General features: G+C 33.9%; 1 protein-coding gene across 1 annotated transcript; it reads right to left on the bottom strand.

Moving 5' to 3' along the window:
- Positions 1–2596: 2596 nt before the first annotated feature.
- On the bottom strand, positions 2597–18162 carry SNX2 (sorting nexin-2). The gene is made up of 10 exons (XM_051215997.1): positions 18077–18162; positions 16824–16969; positions 16659–16787; positions 16375–16627; positions 16044–16342; positions 10954–11047; positions 8512–8717; positions 6909–7058; positions 4533–4685; positions 2597–3781 (listed from the first exon to the last, which is right to left on the bottom strand). The coding sequence occupies exons 5-10, from the start codon at positions 16101–16103 to the stop codon at positions 3731–3733; spliced, it is 714 nt and encodes a 237-aa protein (XP_051066544.1). The 5' UTR covers positions 16104–16342; positions 16375–16627; positions 16659–16787; positions 16824–16969; positions 18077–18162; the 3' UTR covers positions 2597–3730.
- Between the last annotated feature and the right edge of the window lie 2279 nt (positions 18163–20441).

Raw genomic sequence — 20441 nt, 5'->3', positions numbered from 1 at the left:
GTGAAGATTAATGCTGAGATGGCGTAAGCCAGTTGTTAATGTATACTCTTTTCGTCGTAATTCAAATGTTATTCAAGCACTTCAAATTAGCTGAAAGGCTTTGAGTTTTTTTGAAACCTTAATCTATGAAAAACTTATTTGGGTGAAGAAAAATAGTTTTACAGCAAGCAATTACTACTTGCTTTCCAAATCACTAACAATAGAATAATAAAAGCTCTTGATGACCTCACATATGATGGTAGATACAAACCAGTATCTATCACCAACCTTCTTCAAAATTGTCCACATTGAATGTTGGTACTATCTGTGTGAATAACATTGATGTTGAAGTGCTTATTTAACCATACAGACAAATTTTCAAAGTAATTTTATTCCTAATCAGTTTTTGATTTCATGAACAGATGTATATATGACAACACTAATATTCATATAAACAATCCTTAGTCACTAATGCCTCTTCATTCAGTACAGATTCAAGGACAAGCTATATAAGATTACAATACTTGATTGATTTATTCCTTCTCTCAGTGGTTTACTCATGCAACTGTTAAAGATTTGCAAGGAATGTAGAGTTTACTGGTTTAAACAGTACTGAAAAGTAAGATTACTTATCTATGGTACTAATAATACTTGAACTTGGTCTGAGCAAGTTAACGAACCACTCTTGACGAGTGACTGCAGTATAAGTATATGTGGTAAAAACCTTACACCAAAGACCATATACAAGAAGATACACAGCCTTAATTTTTTAATTTGTGGTATGAATTATTCATTTACTTTTAACTATCTGACAGCCAACTGTACCTAGACAACTGACTGTTGTCTTGATAACTTTTGAATAGAAATCCAGGTGACGATAAGTGTAAAACTTCAGATCTTGTAACAGTACAAGTAACAAACATGCACAACTTAATGATAACGTGTTCGATTATCACCATTATAAACGATTTATGTTTTTCAAACGATAGAATTACAAATGTTTTGAATATTGCTTAGTGGTTAGCAATTGATGGCAACTTCACGTTGGCATAAATCAGTATAAACTTTGGTTTTTCACACTGCATAGTTACCTTAATGTCAACTGATGTTTTAATCTAGAATATTCGAGTATTAATATAAACACATTTCGTGATTATACTAAGAGTGAAAAGTATTGTAGTCCTATGTGGAATTTTTGTTGGTAATTGGCAAGAAACACTGAACCTTGATTTCGTCTTAGTTGACATTCCTCAACAAGGAATAACTGAGATCGTGAGAGCTGATGTTCCCCATGAGATTCGGGCCCGAGTAACAAAACCTTACAGTTTTAGATATCACCGCTGAGGTGTTCGAGCAGCAATTGACCTGTTATGATTCATAATGTACCTAGAAAAACTTTCATTTTCTAAACTTTCACCACTAGAACACTTTAAACATGCTTCGAATTGTTTAAGCAGTGATTTATCTACATTAAAAGGTATTTATATTAATTATTATGGCGCAAACTGGTTTTATATTGTTTTATGTTGTGTACATACACATATTGAACAGGAACTTTCAAATCAACTATTTACCTTAACATTCAAATCGATTTAAACCGTATGACAGACTAACCCGATGAATCATTTATGCTAATCATAAAAGTTGTACAATCATTCATCTTAATGATAATAAAACATTTATTAGTTAGCTTCTTTGTGACTAATTACACATAAAAGCTCTTTGAATTACTGTAGATAAACAGACTACAGTCAGGAAGGGTCTTTGATATTCTATAATAGTATAAACAGTTAAGTTACAAGCAGTTAGTCAGTTTTACTAAAAATTATTATCAGAATGGTTAAATTACTGACTCACTAAACAGTATATGTCTTTATGTGTTGTACAATCGAGCGATTGATTGGTGGTTGAGGTCTTCAAATTACAACCACCAAGTGGCAGGGTTGAACCCCGCTCCGCTTAATTCGGTCTGGGAAACCAGGTAGTACTACTAGCCTTCATTCTTAGGATATGGTTCGAGTCCAAGTTCACAGATCTATACCTAGCAAATTAGTTGATAATAATGCACTGAAACATAAATAGAGAAACGAACATAAATTGCATCCTTAGATTACTGGATATAAATCGATTACCACGGAAGATGACCAAAAGTACAAGATAGGCGCTTCTGTGCAAAATTCAGGTTCAGACACTTATCTCTTCGTTGGACTCATCAAATATTGTCTAGGTTTTACAGAGGACTATTCATTCCACAGGTAAAATCGATGTAAATCATTTACTAAGCACATGCTTGTATATATATATCGAACTATATACACCTTTTGCATTAAGGATAGTGATATGTTTTATTTTCTACCCAGAATTCGCCATCCACAAGAACATGAACTATTGGTCAACTTTCAGTTCAAATTACTTAAATAACTAAAAATAAAAAAAGACAAATCTATCAATAATCAGAGTGTTACGGCATGGCGTATAATTAATCTGTAGTAATCGAGGTTGTAGATGTAATCTTCGGGTTCGACACAGATAGTGGTGTGTCCATGTTCAAATTACTGCTGGTTTTATCAAAACACTTTGTAACTAACTGGTAACTGAGAAAGAACTGGTGTATGTCACATATTATGAGAACTACCATGTACAAGCTATGTGAGATGGGTTCTTTTAGTTGAAACTGTTATATAAAGGGATATTGTTATCAACAAGATCTTGTCGCGATTTAATCATAATGTAAAGCAGACTAATTATACTGTCATATTTTAAATGAACGAACATAATACTACACATAACTTTTCAGTGAAGAAATTGAAAAGAAATTATGTATTTAGATCATAATCACCCATTATGTTTTCTAAGGTACACAGAACGTCTAAAGTTACGTATACTAGAAAGGTAAACTAGTCTGCAAACAAGTGAACTATTTAAATTTTCTTAAACACAGAATGCGCGTTATTATTTAGACTGTTCATGCTAGTTGGAACAGAATGAAGGATAATGTCCTTCCACGCTGATGTTTATCCTATGTCATTGGTTGTCTGTTTATAGACAGCACATATAGGGCAAAAGGAAAAAGAAACTCATGTATACAATCCTATCATATAAGACTGCGCAGATATCAATAATGGTGAAGAAAATAATGTTCCCATCTAAGGTGATTTTATGAATTTTATAATGAACATGAAGTTCCAACGGGAGAAGGAAACACAGTAAAGTACTTATTTGCAAAAACTCTCCTGTTAAAAAATTGTCATTAAATTGTTTAATACTCTGTACTCCTACTACGTCTGTTAATATTTGTTATCCCATGAGGGTGAAATATATAATAATTCCATTGCTTACTTTTCAAATCAAAACACCATATTATTATTAAATATATGCATGAAATCAGCATAAAGTGGCAGAGATATGAAATCAATCTAAGAGTTACATAAATTACAAAATGATTAACAGAAGAAAAAAATAAAGACTTATCACAACCACCATATCCAAGCGATTATTTAGAATTAATTACCCGAAATACAGTCAGTATACAAGTGTATACACATGCATTATCTGGGTGTGTGTGTGTGCGTGTTACGTGAACACAAAGGATGGGAAATTAACATATATGTTTAACTTAAAATTTCAGTGGAACAATAAATAAGTGTGGAATATTGATTGTGTAATAAAGAGAGGGAAAATAATTCCAAAACCAAGGATATTTCTTTTCTAGAAATAAAAAAATTGTTAACAGAGCCTATATGCGCATACATCAATTGATACCGTTTGTATAAGACAAATATTTCTCCCAGTTCTCTAACACCTATTGTCCAATGTATACAAAAGACGATGAAAAAGAAGTTAAGTTTATTTCAAATATAAATATATGTTTGATTTTTAAAGATAATGTTATATTTAATTATTCAATGTTTAATTGGAGGTGGACAAGAAATAATTGTTATCAAAATCTGTTTTCTTTTCATAGTTTACATTACGGACTGATTTTAGCTAATTAAACAATAAAAACAAGGAAGCACTGGACAGTTGTTTTGTCCTAGTATAGGACTTCTCATCAGTGTGTATCTGCGACTACATCACGGAAAAAACCGAGAAAGTTCTGAATTCCCTTCGAATACCTAACCTTTAGACCGCTGACCACTAGTTTACATATCTAGCTTCGGATAATTCACAATATTGCGCAACCATGTTTGGATGAAAGTAATAGGAATTCGCCTCACATTCGACATGTTTGAGCTTCACTAGTCATGGCTTCTCAGTGGAACCCCGTGAATTATCCTTTACAATTAGTCACTAGCGAGAACATGATTATTGCTGGTATAAGTGATCTTAGTCGAACAACCATGAAAATAACTTTTAATTGTTTTTCAGTTGCTATCAGTTCAATTTTCTCAATGAAAATGGTAATAAGTATTGGATTAACTTTTAACTAATTATAGTTTGAAAATAATGTCCATCATAACAAATTAACTGAAACATTAACATTGAAAACAAAGTGGTTATGAAAATAGTAACTTGTGTTTGTGTTTTAACCATAGGAAACAATATTCACTTACTTTTAATTGAATTTGCAATAACAATTCTAAATATTCCGTAGTGGCTTGTTTGAAATAAGCAAAACGATTCAAGTCGAAATTTTGAAATTCTCTTTTAATATTTATAGATATATTATTAAACTTATGCTGAGCTTGATCTACACGATTTTCAAGCTTTAAAAGAAATGAAGAAAAAAGAATACAACCATGTAACTATGTGTAATGTACAAAATGAAATATACAAAAAATAAGAACTAGTAATCATAACAAAAACCTTGATTTATATAATAAAAACAATCGTGCATAGATAAATGGTGCAAAATATTCTCAATCATCTAACAATAAAAAATACCCGAAGAAAATTCACAAGGTGGGATAATTGTTTGGAGAGTAAGTGAAGAAAGAGCACTATATGTAAAGCAAATAGTTTAGAGACTATATCCTAAAATTGCACCAAGGATTTTGATTAACATCAGAGAAATGAGGACAATTAATACTCGTGGCATCGGTTTATGAAGTCATTGACTGTAGGACTAAGCCATTGTAGGTAGATGCAGACTACCTTTTGAGGTCACCCAGTGATTATTTTAACGAGTATTTGAGACGGTGGATAATATGGCTTAGAGTTGATAGCACTAGTGCTAGTGTATTCACTCTTCGTCTCCTTTTAGATCTTGAGTATCAAAATTATCTTACTTTTTTATCTTATGAAGTCGTTCCTTCGTCCAGAATCACACTGTCGATTCTCATGCCTCCCACTACCACTGACACTTAATAACCCAACTGCTCTGACACTTACTTATCTCACTTTGTTAATTCAGTGTGACAACTTAGATCGATGCATGTATATGCCAGGTTCAATGTTACGTATGACTGATCGAATACTTGATTAGTAAAATTGTACGAGTTAATCAGTTGTGTTGATAAGTTGCTGTGAAAGTACATAGATCAATAAAGCTGATGGTGAAATGTTGAATATCCTATAGAGTATCACATGCTAACTTTTAATTACTATTTCCAGAAATATGATTCCCATCCAGCTTATAGCTTTAAGTATTAGTTTTTAAATTGAAGGTTTGGTTTTAAATAGCGACTAATTTGTAACAATAACTTTAAGATCAAGTGTAACCTAGGGGGAAAACAAAAACGTAGTATCCACCAGTACTTATCGACAATTTTTAATGAATTCTTATTTCAAATGGAATACAACGAAAAGTTTCATTAAAATTTTAAATCCTAATGATGATTAGGTAGGTTAAGATCATTTTAATCCTCTTTGGATAAATCAGTGAAAACATGTTGTTTGAGTAATATTTGATGTTTATGTCCTATAAGTTGAATATACTATAAAATAAGTTATTAATATACGCAGTAATTAATTAATAATACAGTCATCTAATATGGAGTGCCAATCAGAAGTAGCCTAATGAAAAAGTCAATCGATAGCATTCAGATGTGACATAAAAATCAAGTACATTTCATTGGAGTCAAAATGGGTCAATTTCCTACAGATAGACTGGTATATATATATATATATATATATATATATATATATATATGGGTGTGTTTGTGTATTTTATTAGATAGTCCAGTATACTTTCCCGCTTACTCTTGTATTCTCGTCCAAATAGTCAGTCGTGTGTGACGTGAAATCAGTCGTCTAAATTCATGTGAACTGCGATCAAGTGAAGGCTGTTCACAAAAAAACCCAGTTATTGACGTAAATTATCTAATAAATGGGAATAATAAGAAATAAAAACATGTCGTTTTGTTAACCGATATGATACATATGTACATAACATTTGACACAAAAAATAAACTGCTATGTTTGAAGAGATTAGGAGACCACCTGAAATCTGTGAACGGAACGAAGGATTAGCAACACAACGACAAGACAAGCTAAACTACTCCAATGTGTCCCAGCCCTGATAACTATAGGGAGAAGACCGGTATCAGCCAGGGGAAAAGTGTATTCCGCAAGCATCCAGATGCAGGAACAGACAAGCACACAACTCAAGCGTATATGTACAGCGTAAAAAGGTCCTTAGGAAACGTCACAAAATAGCGTATTAAAAGAGACGAACCAATCAAACTTAAAGTCCTGTCAAGTTGGAAATACAATCTGGAGATAAAAATGGATACTTTTGGTGCGAAGACGACAAATTAAAATTCCCGAAATAAAATTACAAAAATAAGACGTTCGCCAGGAAATTGCTGGGGATCTGGCATCCCCAACATAATAATAATTATTATGGTAACATATTAATAAAACTCATCATCAATCATTGGATCAGAGACAAATTGGTCCAAAAATAAATTCAAACTGATGGGAGCATATTTGCTTTTGTTAGTATTAAATGAAAATAATCAGTATAAAAAAGGAATAAATTATCTTACATCTTCCAACTCCATTGTTATCGTGGCCATCTTTTTATTATCATTTCTAGGTGCCATTTCCATTCGAATTTTCTGTTCGCGCTTTGAACGAAGATTAGCTTCAGCGGTTTTCCATGTACGATATATTCGTACACGTTCACTCAAAACATCCTAAATTATATACATTTAACTTGGTATTATGAATATTTTTTTCAAAATAATGAAGTAATATTAATAAGATTTTTCGTTTAGAAATAACAAGACAAACAGTTAAATTAAAACTATCTATTTGAATATTGATTAGAGGATTATTTTTCATTTTAAAGTTTTATGGCTACCATGTGATTAATCAATAAGGGGTCTCATATTCTTAAATTTGTCGTAATTGCAAAATAGTGTAACGTTTAATAATCCCATGATTCTTTAAATATTACAGCCCAATTCAATTCTAAATATCTATCTCAACACATTCTGCTTGAAATTCAAACATTCGGTAGTAGACTATGAGTAGTCCCATAAAAAGAGTGAACAGATGGTAATTTTAGGGTATACTTTAGTTTATGTGCTACACTACACTTCAGATGTCCTGACCAAAGACTTAGAAGACAACTTAGACTTGATAAATAACGAAATAATTTAAAGCAATAAACGAAAAATAAATACCTGGTTGTATTGATAGTAGCAAAGCTCTACCACAGTCTGATACATATAAACTAGAGAGTGCAAACCTTTTGTAAACAAAAGCGGGACTGAAAAACACTTTGTCTGCATAGTTTAACAAAACCCTAACTTTTCCAGAAACAGTCCGTTTTGAGTACATCGTGAAAGATAAATTTTAAGGCAACAGTTTTGATAAATGTTTTGGAAGAACTTCATAAAAACATGGTGTTATAATCTCTTTCTTACGATTATGACCCAGCCATTCCTATTGCTCAGTATTCTCGGGCACCGATTCACTCGACAAGTCCCCAAATCAAAACACGGTTGAACAGGAAAGAGATTATATTCCAAATAACAAGGTTAGATGGAAGTAAGAAGCACAATAGGGAAAACGTTAGTATATTTATAGTTTTTACACGAGAAGATTCTAGAGTATTCTCTAACTATCGACTAGTGCTGATCGGATAAGAATTAGCCAATCAGCGTGCACCAAAGCAATCGTGCATAGAGCATGCTTTAATCCAGTCTATGTCCCGCTAACACATGGTTTACGATTAAACAGCATGACTGCATCACCGTTTAAATCAATCGTTAAGTCAACATATACTTTCTAAGTAAGTTTAGAGAAACAATAACTATTACAGTTTTTGTGACCTCCCAATGAGTAGAAATTTGTACTTTTGACGTTTCGTCATAATAATAAATAAATAATAGGACGAAACAGCCGTCCAGTGCTTACAGATTTTCATTTGTGGCCTGACATCGATCGATTCGCGATCTCAATCAAAACTCAACAATCTCCATAACCCTATACTGACAAATCGATTTGCTCTGAAGAAGTTACTTACTTTGAGTCAGGAGACGTTAGAAATACAAATTCTTACTCATTGGGACATCATAAAAAAATTTATTATTAACTTTCCACCCAACGCTCAATTTATTTAAAACTATCAGGAAAACTTACCTTGCAAGCCTGAACCATGCCTAGTAATTCTCGAGAATACTCCACTAAATGGCACGTATGCGCTTCTGCTTGTAAAGCGTGTAAATCAGCGACATGTCCTTCTGTTTCTGCCAGATGATGAAGTGCTTGAGCTAGACCAGTATTTTCTTCTACATTAGCCAGGAGAAGAACTGAACGAGCCAAGCCAGCTTCGGCATTTGCTAGGTCTGAAGTAAGTTGAAATAACTGTTTCTTAACTGAGAGCAATTTAAAGTTATGGTGATGCAACTGAGAAATAATTCCGTGTGTTTCGCTTCGAGATGCAGTTAACATATGGTGAGCACTGATACTTGGTGGTTAATCAGATTGCAGTAGTTCGAGAGGTGTTTGGATTTATGACTAAATGACGCAAAGATATGTGCTTTGAGAACTGAGTTGCATTTCTAAAAGTATCGTATTTTTTTAATATCAATGCTTGTTTGTTTGTTACTATTATAACTTGTGGCCTGTGTGCCCTGTTAATGTATACGTAATGATACCGTCAATTAGACAGTAGTGACTTATCGATCGGACCAATGACGCGTAAAACACGTACGAGCAGTCTAGAGTACTTACCGGTCCTGCTTCCAGCCTAGCCCAGCCAGTTAAGTCCAGAACACCAATCTCAGCCTCTGAAATATGAGCCATTTATTTCAAAAATACGGGGTTTATTTACCAATCAAACAGACCACATCGTACCAATAAAATAGGAAACAACATTTACGCAAGATTTGGCCAAATGTGGCTGTGAATGTGGGAAGTAGTAATTAGTGGACAGGGCATAATTCAAGAACAGTAAACAGTATAATAATAGTTCAGAGGTCAAAATAAGGCTCAAATAAGAGGGATATGAATATGGATAGATTAGTCATTTAACAATTATACGATAAAAGTATACGCATAGTATTGGCCCATAAATGGATCCCAAAAGTTACCATTCATTATGCTTATCAGGACATAACAGTTACAAACAATAGCAATTCAACGCAGGTGACAATAGAGACCAAATAACATATGGTTTGAGTTTGACTACCATATATCTATCCACTTTATCATTCCGGTAACAGCAAATTTAAATGCACGAAACAAATAATGGTTTAACTCAACAACACTAAACTGAATACGTGGAGCCAGTAAAAATCTATGCCAAATTCTTTTACAGTTCACTCTTTCAGTAAATTAAAATTGGCGATATGTTTTGATCTTCTACTGTGGTCGTAATTACAAGTGAGAGAAGACCATGGTTTGGTGTGTTTAACACATGGAAAAGCCAAGTTAGTCTCCAAGGCTGAAAAAACTTATTGATTTATCAACAATACTTTTCTAAATCACCACGCCAAATCTTGGTGTTTCCCATTCAGTGGATTCACTACATTTGATTAATGTTTTAGCGATAAATCTGACAGGATGACGAAAGTTGCTTCAAATAACAAGGTCCTTAGTTAAAAAGGTTGGTCAAAGCATCCTCATCAACAAACTATTAAGATTTTATCCAGGCACTACAATATTACGTTGGTGTCTGAAATGGCAGACTGTAAGATGTCAAGTGGAATTTTATAGTCCGCTAGTTGGCAATATCCAAAGATAAAGTAGTCAACACATTCAACTACGCAACTCTATCTTTAAACTTTATGCTAAAAGAAGCTAGTTATGAAGTGCCATCTATTTAACAGATGCCACATGTATAAAGAGTTTTATTGAGTCTTCATTCAATTTTTTTCACAACAAACAGTAGTTTGCTAACATTTGTCTCTCTATCCAAGAAGTCTATTTTGTTTGGATAATAATTTAAGACATTCTGGTACGTAAATAACATATATTCCCATTTATCCGTTTACATTATCTGTACTAAGTTTAAAATACGTGGGTCCCTTCCATATTTACTATTCTTTAGTCTAGATCATGCCCTATGGAGCTTATGACTTCTGGAATTAAGCAAATGAAGCTGAGAACCAGACGGTTATCACTGAATAATTCCTCTGGTTTCTCGCAAGTCTAAAGGTGCTACTTCTAACTAACATATCGTAGTACATACCTCAGTAGTAGTTCAGTTAATACCTCTGAACTACCATACATAAAAGTAGCTAAAACTAAACTGTGAGGATTTAATATCCTTTCTCAATCCACCTTTTGTATCAACTTACCGATATTGATCAACATTATTCAAACTGTCACATCAAAATGTTTAATTCCTTGGAAAAAACAAACAACCATCCGTAAGCAAAAGAACAACACATCTAACCAACAAAAGCAATAAACTAAGACTCATGTTTGAAACAATCTCATATCAGTATACGACAGTCGGAAAATTCACTGACTATTCAGTATACACGTAATGTCATTTGCATATTACATGTTTTATAGATATTAAATCACAATCATTAGGATTATAAAAAGAAAAACTCAAATAAATCAAATGCCTACCATTGTCTCCTGATACTAAATTAAGAAGCGAGGAGTGAAGACGTTTAAGTTGCTTTTCCCAACTATCTAATTCATCTGCTTTCTGATAGAAGAACTAGAAGAGTAAAGAGAAATATAATTAAATGGACATATAATATAATGCAAAAAAGAAGCATTTACTACTGGGCTGAACTGTAAACATCACAAAAGAGGAATGCAGATGATGTAGGTAGTGTTACATCTATGTTGATAGTTGGTAGTTCAAGCCTGTGCTTCCGTTATGCTGTGCGGTGTCCAGTATGGTAATATTCAAGCTTTTTGTGCACGAGCCCAACCGGTCACTCGAGTGAGAAGGAAGCTTTCATTAGCTAACCGAATTGAGAGATATCTGTACGCTTATTCACTCATATATATTTTTGCTTCTTAGAAATTTAATTTGCATGTTCAACCGACCGAGTGTCTCTTTCTTGAAAAAAAAACAAATGTTGACTAATAGTATGCGCTTGCCATTTGGTCGATGTTTGGTTGATCCACTATATCACTGTATGTTGGAAATATCCCATTTTTAGCTGTAATACTTTAAATGGCGGAAACCAGAAGATACAGCTCTAGAACTTCTTCACATAGAATCATACAATCTCTTAACCCCGAGCAACACGAGTTTCGAGACAAGCATTCATGCTTGACCAACTTATTGCGAGAGAGGATTGAACAGCGACCCTAGATAATGACCTGTTTGTCGATACGATATTCATAGACTTTAACAAAGCATTTGACAACGTTTTTCACCTAGGTCTAAAGCAGAGGCTATCGAGCTTTGGAATAACAGGTGCTGTACAGGAACGAATAAGAAACTTTTTATGTGGCCGAAGATAGAGGTTGAGGGTTAATGGGACACTATCTGAATGGAAGCTGGTCAAAAGTGGTATACCCCAAGGTACCATCTTAGGTCCCCTACTTTCTCTTCTCTAAGTCAACTAATTACCGCTATTGCTTAGGTCGTCGATATTGTTTGCAGATGATGTAAAAATCTGGAGGATAGTAAGGAGTACGGCTGATCATTTGTTTTCCAAACTGAACTAAACGAATTAGTTAGATGATCGCAATGTTGGGGCTTAGAAATTAGTTCTAGAAAGTGTTCTCATGCACATCGGACACGGTAGCAGTTACCAGCATACTAACGACGGTACATATCTTCCATGCGTGCAGGAACATAACGACTTAGAGGTAATAGTAAGTCACGACTTGAAAACAACTACGAATTGAGAAGCTGCAACTGAAATAAACAATATCTACTGGATCCTTCTACTTATACAACCTATTATAAAAAATATTTTCGATGTGAATCAATAACTTACGTAATTTTAATGCTGTAGATTTAACACTTAAATAGAGTACTATAGGGCTCAGTTTTATGCTTTAGCGAATACTTGTTACCAAAAATAACCGTGGATTATGCCACCTTTAAAATTAGAACAAGCTAACTTTACACGTGCTTGTCAAGCGCATCTCTTCTTTATTAAGACACTACAGTACTCAGTGGCTCACAACGATACAGAAACATCGTAACAAGATTAGTTAGACAGATTTAATGATTCCAGTTAAAAACAGCAGGACAATTTAAATACACGCAATCCATAAAGTAGATTTTATCTTTGGTCTCGATTTAGTTTGTAGCTAGAACGTGTATGTTTTTGAATAATTCATACTCGTTTCACTAGGCGCAGATAATCACGTATACAAAATCTATACTTTTTGAGAATTAATTCATTCACTATTTCCCTAAGACCAATCATTTACATATACGATGTTAGTAAAAGGCAGTTCTATAGTATTATGGCCTTTTAAGTTAAAAACATTTTATCTATAGAATTCACTCTTATGAATTTACTATCATAACTTATGAAACTATGTAGTTGAGAAACAGTTTAGACGAAAGAAGCAATTATTTTTTTGATCAATAATACATCGTTCGACTAACATTGCACCGATTAAAAAAATAAGGACTATACTGGGAGACCGTGAAATATAATCACATATTAGGAAAACAGATCGAAATTGATTTGCACAGCGAAATAATTTATAACCATACACTGATTAAAAATTTATCAAAACAACAGTAAAGCATTTGATTTTTCAAGCACATACATGCAACACAATGGATTTATATGTAAATACAATCAAGACACTAGATATGGTCGGCAAGCTATAGGTGAAAAAATGATTAAGCATTGAATATAAGACTTATTTATCTGATCTCAGTCATAAAACATTACTAAATTTTAGTGCTTAAGTTACAGGCCTCATAACTAATTAAATCATACTTTGATAGACCGAGAGTTTCGATTCCAAACTCATATAAGGATGGAAACCGCTAAACATTATAGTCGTTTAAAAGCAATTTACCTAATTTTAAAATCCTTCAGTGATTGGCCATAACCTTCCTCGTTCCCAGTGTATGTTTTGGAAATAACCACATAAAGGTCTAGTGAAACTCTACATATGTTAATATCAGTTCCATTGTACTATCGTGCACCTTACGATAACTAAATATTATTTTCTTGGTTACAAGTTATCACTGTAACAATAAACCATCAATCGATTAATCATGTTTTTTAGTTTGAAACTGATAATACCAAAAACAATGAAACGACAGAAAGTTGACAACACGCAAAATATACTTATTATACGACCAAAAACACTAACGAAACTGGTCATGAATTGAAAGTTTTTATTCGGGTAATGAATATGACTCGTGAGACTTTTATTTCCAGTGTCATAACTAAGAAACTAAGGCCAGTGTGTATTATTGAAGTTGAAACTACTCAAAAACTTAGGTTCCCAAATAAAAACGTGATTATTAGGTGTAAATAAACAAACTGCAGAGTTCACATACTGCTCTACCATGTCTTATTATCTTACGGATCTCAAACTAGCATTTAATATCGTAAGCCATATACTTCACGTTGAAAGGTAAAAATCGTACGCTGCTAATAATTCAGCACATTTTTTACAAGGTATATGATTACCACTATACAATGGATGCCTCTACTGGCTTTGGTTTCTTAGCTTGTTGACTAGTAACCCGGTATTTATATTACATTTAGTCAGTCGCATAAACGTAGCTGAAATCAAACGCAGTCTTACAATATCTACAACTTATGTATGAAACAAGCCGAACGTTCTACAATTTTTATTTGAAAAATTTTTAAAACTTAAGTTCCATTTTTTCCACTTACAATCTTTGTATCCATGGTGGATCCAGTTACTGCAGTGACAAATACGTTCTAAAAATGTAGCCACTAATGAGGTTAATAATTATAGGACATGTAGAGATTATCATGACAAATCACTTAAAATTACTAGTTAATCGTTCCAAAACTCAAATATCGTGGTCTCAGCCCTGTTTGAGGCTCATCAATCAGCTAAACAGTTTTTAAAGGAAAATGAACAAACGCCAAAGTGGTTGACATAGAATTAAATTGCCGATGTACCGTATACCAGTTATTGAGTCTAAATGAAAACCACAGACTGTACTACATCTTTCAAATAATATCAGGCAAATTTAAAGCTTCTGAACATCTGTTTAAGTCTTAATAAGATTATTAGTGAAAAAAATACTGAACTACTAATATGAATCAGAAAAAGAATGAAATGGAAATCACAACACAAAGCATCTCATCAAGAAGTGCAAATGATATATATTTCAAAATTGTATTTTAAAATGAACATTCAATGAATTGTAGTGTTAAAACGATGGCGGCCAATGGACGTTAGGGACTAACTTACCTCCTCAGCAGTATTCTGAAAACCATATAATATGAACCATGATAAAATCTAATAAGAGGCAAATGTGACGTAATTGTTTTGGATGCTTTATTTTGTTAACCTGGAAGGCTAGAACTAACCGGTTAAATGCAAGTCCATACTGTAAGCAATACAGTTGTTTAAGAAGCCACTGAACTAACCTTTCGAAGAATTATAACAGGTTTTAACAAAACCTTCTCTAAACAGGGACTATCATGCACAACGACTAATTCATGGATGAAATTCAGTATCCAGAGAACTTAAGTGATAGGGTTTGAAATCGGTTACAGAAATCCCGACCCATTTTTTCTCTGCCCTTTCATAATTTTCGGACCCATCATCTTTCATCTATTTGTACAATGTTGCTTGCCTCTTTTTCCTATCGTTATTTCTTTTTATATATTGTGAAGCAAACCAACCTGAACCAGCGCACTACAGCGCTCCATTTTGCACATCGTTTTGACTTCATGAAATGCATAATCTGATATGAATTACTTCATAGTATAGAAGACTAAGTGTTTTCTGTTCTAGTCTGACAAAATTTAGTGGCAAGTGATTGAAAAATCAGCAACGATCTATCTAGATTGACTGTATATTATTTGCATGAAGCAGTAACCAAGTACTTAAGGCACTTGACTTTCAAACAGCAGGTCATAATTCCTGACCATCCCGCTTATCGCAGTTTGAGCAGCGATTTACTATCGATATCCCTCATACAGACAGTATAGCTCGAAGTCAAATACACAAAACTGTACAGTTGGTAAATGAGTTACATGAATGATTTCCAAAACAGGCGCATCATATGTGTAAACTCAGAAACATTAACACAACGCAGAACTTAATCATCCCAATCTACCGAAGTTCCCCTGGTATTTTGCACAATTCGAGGATAAAATAGCTGGTTTTGTTGGAAATGTACGATAAGCATTATGGACTAGGTAATCGTTCAGAATTAAAATATTCCCGAAATTTATTACTTTCGGATATACTAACCACTGATATGTGGCTCTGAAACCTGGCCAAATTACTTTTAGATGCAGAGGGGCAGGTTCATGTGTTAGCTTATCCAAAAGATTTTGTACAAGCAGGTAGTATCAGCTCTTGTACCATATTTTCTCGTCACTAGGGAAAGTAAATTCCTTGAAATATTTAGTATTACCAGTTCCAAAATATTCTATATAGATCTTTTTTCTACCCGAGTGATTCCCAGAAACGGAAAGAAATTATCAATATTTAATGAACGATACAATTTATCATACTATTGGATATAAAATAACCCCTCAAACAGTTTTATCAGTGCTTACCTCTTCGGGATCATCAACTTTGTAAGCAAACTTTCCAATCGCATCACCCAAATTTTTCATCACTTTTATCGCTGCAGCACCGGACAATAGTTGGGTGTTTGTTGCACGTGGTAGCTCTCCTTCATGCCGAAGGAACTCACAGACATCTTCATCAATATGTAAAACTGGATGTGAGAGTACTCGTGATAGGAATCTGTGAAATTATTAACAAAATTCCTACCGTTCTAAAGCTATTCGGCGACGTTCAACAAATTCATTTTCCGCAGAAACGTCCTTTGACATTTTAACTTTAGTTGTAGCTGAAGAGCATAAAACAAAACTAAACCGTTACCTAGCATATCTTTAGAAGGAACAGGGGGAACAATAACTCCTTCAGAAAGATACTTCGCGACTATCCTTTCATGCAACCCAAGGAAATCAGAAAACCGTCTGAGGACTGAAAATTCCTTGCCATTAAACTTGAAAATAATGTCATTATGATCACAAACCTTTGTATTAACACGATATACTATGTATGACGAAATACCCTCACCAACTTTTGCAGGGCTTGTGACTTTTACAAATGCAACATCGGAAACAGTGTTCTGAATTTCATCAAAATAAGGCTAAACATACTACAGTTTCTTTCCCAGTGTCAATGGGCGATATGTCATGTGTGACATTTCGTTCAGGTGTGAAACCTGTCCGCAGATAAGACTCAGAATTCAACGGTACATTTAAAGAGTTTTCAGAGTTTTCATTTAGCTAAAAATAAAAGCATAATTATGACAGAACACTCACGTCCAGCTCAGCGAACTCATCCTCTAACATTATGCGACTCCCAATAGTTGAAATGCCTGTGTCCAGGTTGGGGGCACTTAAGTATATGAAAACAAGAGCAAGGTGCACAGATATAACAACCGTCGTTCCCTAGCCAGGACAATAATCTAGAAGGGATAAAACAAAACTAAGGCTACCGAATAACAAGCAATCCAGTTTAATATTTTGATAAAAACTATTTTAAAAGGACAGTGGTACTGTTTCTTGAGTGAATGTCTTATACGAATAGATAACCTTCTTGTTGGGTGTACATAAAGTATGGTTGAAAAATATTTAGTAAATTTATCCAGGTTATGGTCTGGGTGTCAGCAGTCATTATTTTATAAGCGGATAACTTTACAAGTCCTCTGCTGTTGTTAGCCTCATTAGAAAGCGAATATATGGGGGGAACAAGACGAAGAGGGTACTATGGTACACAATAAAGATCAAGAAAACTTACAAGAATGAACCCACATTTGAAGAATGTTATTAGATGTCCTCAAGCTCATTAAGAAACATCCTCGTACCCATGTTAAGTAATCTGAGGTTTACTGTCAGTCAGGGCGAGAAAAATACTGGAGAGTGATGACTTACAGCCGTAAAGCATCCACGAACATCTTAGGCAATAATTGAGGAACTCGGTCACCGAGATATCAAGGAGCATATGAATTTGGGGTGTTTTTGTCCACAATTAGAGTATAATATATAAGCAGCCCGTCCAGTTAAAAGAATGTAAGCTGGTGGAATAGTTTTGAAGAACTTGAAACACGCCAAAACACAACATTCCGATATTTCCGAGTGGCAGTAGATTATCTGAACCAAATAGACTCTATTTCTTAAGTGAAGACTTGAGGTGACCCGATCACAATCATTAAGCTATCTTGCTATTAAAATAACAAGTTTAGGGAGACAAAAAAGATCTCATGAGATCATAACGACTTGCGATAAAACTAGTGAAATTTCCAGCGAATCACCAAAATGTGGGAGCCTGTCAATAGTTATGAATATACTACTTGAAAGCAGAGAAACTTTATATGCATACAGTTTCCCGTTAACCCGCAGCATCTCGTCAAGTGCTTACTTAAACTTTTATGTTTAATTATAATTGAGTAACCCATAATTTTGTGACAACTTTGTGCACTACTGGAATTTCTCGAAATCGTTTGAACCAAGTAGCTAGCTATTGAACTCAAACCAATTAATTTTAAGCAAATGCATACGGAATATTATATTACTCTATGGCTGAACTTCAACAGCTAAAGGTCTCTGTTGAGTAAACGCAAAAAGCACAAGTAACGCAACGCATATATCTGGCGCGACCGAGTAGCTTAGATAGAAGAGAACAGAATAAAAGAAGCTTTCGCTTAACAGACTGCAGTTTATAGGCGTAATAGATCACTGATGCATCCAGGTAAGAAACTAAGTATATTTAACAGGCGAAATATAAATATAGATAAATTATGAAAAAGTACAGTAGCATGGTTGAAAGTAATGTCTGTCGTTTTTGCTCACATGAAGCGTGATATTGTGTACATTGTGCAATCGACATTTTTCAGCTTAATGCTCCGATTTTGCTATTTTAACGTTTTTAACGCATTTCGAACAGTTTTAGCTCATACTTTATGACAAATAATCTTGATCTATTCCTGGGTTCGTGCTCCATCTGTGAGATTGCTACATCAGCTTTAATCTTGTCTTTCAAGCCTTCTAAACACAGTATAGTTATAATCCCATTGTTAAACAGATTCATGCTGGCTTATTTTTAGATTATGAACTGAATTATCGCTCTCAGGTATTAACAAGCAAGTCGTATTATTTGCCACGCCAGTTAATGTTGATATTTTTTAATTAATTATAATATGATAAACTAGTATTTGAACGAAGAATATTCTTTTCGATAAGTTCTCTTCAGATTCTACAACCATATATCCAAATTAATAATCCGAAAAATGGCCAGGTTAAGGGCAAAGTACATCGTTTAAAGCATGTGAATTTAGGATTGTGATAAACAAAATACAATAAAATTGTTAGTGTTAATATGAATCATATAGAATGTTAACTTGAATCTACGTATATGTTAAGTTAGATTTAAGATCCATGATCAGAATAAATATGGGTCAAATAAGGTGAGAGAGAAATAATGGTGCAATTAAAATTCGATCAAATAAGACGTAATACGGAGGGATGAATGCGAAGTGAATGAACGATTAATGATGTTTAACCAATTATACGAATAATAATAATACGAAGATTTATGAACGAAGATAACAGGGACAATTACAATTGACTACGAAAGGTCATAGTCAAATTAGGTCATTCAATACTTAAGATTACGACTGATTAATCGGCCTTGATGTTGACCAGGGGAGGAGGAGTGGTTGAATATATTCCTCCTGTACGCATAGCTCCGGTTTCTTGATCCGGATGGCTACTGCCTCAGCCGTTTGAAGGACTTTCAGTCTGACCAGTTTTGGCAAAAAATTACCATTGGGCGCGTAGAAAATACTAATCGAAGTTCTCCGGCGTTAAAAGACTTTTGTATTGTCCTACGCAATCTCTGAGTTAGTATTTCACTAAATTGTGGACGGATGAACAAGAATTTCTTCTTCACTGTTTGTAATTCGCCCACTTTCGCCTTCGTGAACATATATTTAATTATAAACTTTCTAGGGTAGCCGTTCCCCCTGAGAGTATTATGCAAGGTGTTAAGCTCTTGTTCGATTATATCAGCAGAACATATAGTCCGGATACGGTAACTAAGGTTTTTGATCAAGTTTCGTTTGTACTGTAGAGGTACAAAGCTCAGGAAATTCGTATACTGCCCAGTGCATGTACTTTTTCTGTTTAAGTTCCTTTTTAACGATCCATCCTTTTTCTTAGTCAAGAGAACGTCCAAAAAGACTATTCGGCCCTCACTCTCTTCTTCACATGTAAACTGAATGGCTGGATGCACTTCACTAAATCGCCTAAGAACCTCTTGCGGCGACGTATTATTTTTACAGAGGATGAACCTATCTACAGTAAAATGTGAAGTTTTGAATGATCTTTTTTAGTGGACCATTTTTTAGTTTAGCTAGAAAAATATCATCTAGTATAGGGCCCAGTGGTAAACCCATCGCCATTTTTCGGATTATTATTTTGGATATATAATTGTAGAACCTGTAGAGAATTTATCGAAAAGAATATTCTTCGTTCAAATACTAGTCTTTTAATATGACGGGAATCTTTAAATGAATAATATCATAAACTTCATGCTAAAGTATAACTTGAGTGTGCTTTTACTTGAAAGTTTTTATGATTCCATTCATAACAGAGCGAAAAGTCCTGGAGAATTCATCAATAAATTGAATTAAATCTGCTTAGTTTATACGGAAAACATGTCGTTTAGAAAAGCTCTCATACATTGCTACTTATTAAATACTAGGACTCAGTCGTAATAAGCATTCTTGTTTATTTAGCACTTTCGAAGCTCAGGAATTTTATGTGGTTTCAATTGCGGGTGACAATTCTTATCATTTATAACCGAAATAAGGGGCTTGAACTCTCAGTTTCTCAATACTGTTGAAAATTATCGTAAAAATTTCTGTAAATAAATGGTTC

Source organism: Schistosoma haematobium, chromosome 4 (assembly GCF_000699445.3).
Source record: "Schistosoma haematobium chromosome 4, whole genome shotgun sequence".
Taxonomy (NCBI): domain Eukaryota; kingdom Metazoa; phylum Platyhelminthes; class Trematoda; order Strigeidida; family Schistosomatidae; genus Schistosoma; species Schistosoma haematobium.
The sequence above is the reverse complement of the archived record's forward strand: the minus strand, read 5'-3'. Positions and strand labels throughout refer to the sequence as shown.